This window comes from Elephantulus edwardii, unplaced genomic scaffold (genome assembly GCF_000299155.1).
Source record: "Elephantulus edwardii isolate Elephantulus edwardi_28Jun2011 unplaced genomic scaffold, EleEdw1.0 scaffold00068, whole genome shotgun sequence".
Lineage (NCBI taxonomy): Eukaryota > Metazoa > Chordata > Mammalia > Macroscelidea > Macroscelididae > Elephantulus > Elephantulus edwardii.
The window spans coordinates 8718490-8721643 of NW_006399818.1; the positions used below are offsets into that span (position 1 = coordinate 8718490).

A 3154-nucleotide genomic window follows, 5' to 3' on the forward strand; every position below is an offset into this window, starting at 1 on the left:
TCCACAGGATATTCAGTGCTCTTTTTCAATAGCATAGCTCAAAGGCATCAATTCCTTTTCTGTCATCTTTGTTCATTGTCTAGGTAGTGGATGCATAGCTAGTATGCATTGAAAGACTATGGCCTGAATCAGATGCATCTTAGTCCTCAAGCTGACATCAGTACTTCTCAATAATTTGGAAAGGTACCAAACTGCAGATTTTCCCAGTGCAGTGTATCCCCTTATTACCTGACTGCTGGTACAAAGGATAGTAATTGTAGGTCAAAGCAAGATGATGCTGTTGACAGTTTTAATCTCCTTTCCATCCATCATGACACTGCCTAGCAGTCCAGTGGTAAGAATCTTTGTTTTCTTGATGTTGAGATGCAATCCATACTGAAAGTTGCACTCCTTGATCTGCAACAAGCGCTTCAAGTAGTCTTCACTTTCAACAAGTAAATTTCGAGGACAGCTATCTGGCCAATAGATTGGAAGATGTCCATATTTGTTCCCATTCCCAAGAAGGGTGATACAACTGAATGTGGAAAATATTGAACAATATCATTGATATCACATGAAAGCAAAAAACTTCTCAAAATCATTCAAAAACATCTGGAACAGTACATAGACAGGGAATTGCCAGAAGCTCAAGTGGGGATTTAGAAGAGGCCGTGGCACCAGGGATTTCATTGCTGATGTCAGATGGACCCTAGCTGAAAGTAAGGAATACCAGAAGAATGTCTATTGTGTTTTATTGACTATGCAAAGGTGTTTGAATCTGTGGATCATGACAAGTTGTGGCTGACATTGAGAAGAATTGGAATCCCAGAGCACTTGATTGTGCTCATGAGGAGCTTAAACCTGGATCAGGAGGCTACTGTGCAAATGGAGCAGGAAAACACTGCATGGTTTGGAATTGGGGAGGGAGTGCATCAGGGTGGTATTCTTGGAATGTGGAGAGTCAGTGAAATGGAGGAAGACCCTTAATGACATAGGTTTATCACTGACTGAAGCAAGGGGTCAAATATGTCAGAGATGATGAGGATGGCACAGAATAGGACAGGGTTTAGAACTCTTGTTCATAGGATTGTGATGAGCCATACTCTACTTGATGATAGCTAACAACAATTGTAGTTTGTTTCTAAATGAGAAGGAATTTAAAAACAGTCCAGCTTTATGTCCTTTCTGTAATATAACATCTGATCATTTGGAATAGCATATAATGAAAGCAAAATTTAGAAAATATACCAGCATGCCTCAATGTGTAATATATTCTGGAAAGGCAGAGAATCCATACTATTTATTCCCTTTGGTTTGCTAAATGTTTTATGGTATGTGTGAGCCATAATCCCCTTTGAGGATAAGCACATACATAGGGGGGAAAGGTGCCATTGTGGACAGCAAATTATACTCTGAAACATTTTTAACAGTTTCTTAGTTGAAAACCTTGGATCTATGTATTTAAATTCAAGACAGTAGATAAAAGCTGTACAAAAAGATAACCATTGTGACATTAGTTCAGTATATTTTCATTTCTTTCAGGTGTTTATGATTTATGCCTTTCTTACTCTGTGGACTAGCTCTGGTGATCCTGTGGTTAAGGTATCTGTTACTAAACAAAAAGTTGGCAGTTTGAACCCTCCAGCCTTTCTGTGGCAGAAAGATGAGGCAGTTGGCTTGAGTATATCCTTAGAGTATTGGAAACTCTAAGGGGACAGTTTGATTTTGTCCCGCTCCCTATGAGTTGGTATCAACTTGACTGTAGTCAGTTCATTTTTCCATTCTTTGCCCTGTGATCAGTGTTATACATTTAGATTGCAGAAGAATGATTTCTTGTGTAAGTTTCAGCATAGACAGGTCTGTAACCTGTCACATAAAGAAAGTGTTGTCATACAGTAGATCAGTCAATTTAAATACAAAGGAATACAATGGCATGACCAAGAAAGACAGGCAGAGAACACAGCAAGAGAGTGACAGCAAGTGACAAAGGGGGAAAAAACCCCACAACCCAGAATACTCTGTTAAGAGTTAGAAAACACAAAATCATACATAGTTTTAGGTATTTATTAACTTTTAAAACATTTTTAATTGTGATTTTAGTGAACATTTACAAAGAGCTTAATTTTTATTCATTCATTAATACTTATTTCCCCTCTTCCCTTTCTCCTGTTTCACTTTGCAAGGCTTAATCTGTTGAAGATTGTTAATTGTCTAAATTCGTGTTTCTTCACATCTTCTACTTTATACCTCCTTATCCTATTTGGATGATTCACAGTCATTTAAGCTACAGCAGCCTTGCAACAATAGCTTGAATATAATACACTCAGGAAAGTGCATGTTCTCTTCAGAGACTTCATAATAGAAATGTTTTTCATCACAAGAGAAATATAAACAACCCAATCCCCAAATGGGCACAGAATATGAACAGATACTTCACCAAAGAAGACAATCAAATGATGAACAAACACATGAAGAAATGTTCAAAATCCCTAGCTTTAAGAGAGATGCAAATCAACACTACTATGAGATATCATCTCACCCCATTAACAATGGCAAAATTCAACAGAGCAATACACAACAAATGCTGGCGAGGTTGTGGAGAAACTGGAACCCTTATTCACTGCTGGTGGGAGTATAAAATGTTGCAACCACACTGGAAGGCAGGGTGGTGCTTTCTCAAAAAGTTGGAAATAGAAATACCATTTGACTCAGCAATTCCACTACTGGAAATATACCCTAAAGAAACCAGAACTGCCATCAAAACAGACATATGCACAACTATGTTTATTGCTGCGTTGTCACAGCGGCAAAGAGATAGTAACAATTCAAGTGCCCATCAATAAACAAATGGGTAGAGAAGCTGTGGTACATTCACAAATGGAATATGATGCAGCAGTGAAAAAAAAGGAACTAATGAAATATTATACAAAATGGGGACCCTGGAGGACATCATGCTGAGTGAAATATCACAGTCACAAAAGACCAAATACTGCTTAATGCCACTGTTATAAAACAAGACTGACATGGGGGTTGGGGAGAAACGAAGAAAAGAGGGGATAAATAATGTACACTAAATTGAAATAGATGAGGGAAAGAACTGTATAAAAGGAATATATGACTATGTATTATCTGCATGACAGCAGTCCAGATAAGAGCTGCATAGCAAAGAGGACTT

General features: G+C 37.9%; 1 protein-coding gene across 1 annotated transcript in view; it reads right to left on the reverse strand.

The window, feature by feature from the left end:
- Positions 1–1789: 1789 nt before the first annotated feature.
- Positions 1790–3154, reverse strand: part of LOC102873377 (histone H3.3C-like) — a 2275-nt gene continuing 910 nt past the window's right edge. Inside the window, exon 2 of the mRNA XM_006888572.1 lies at positions 1790–1845. Within this exon, the coding sequence (XP_006888634.1) occupies positions 1790–1845 (56 nt within the window). The remainder of the gene's footprint in view (positions 1846–3154) is intronic.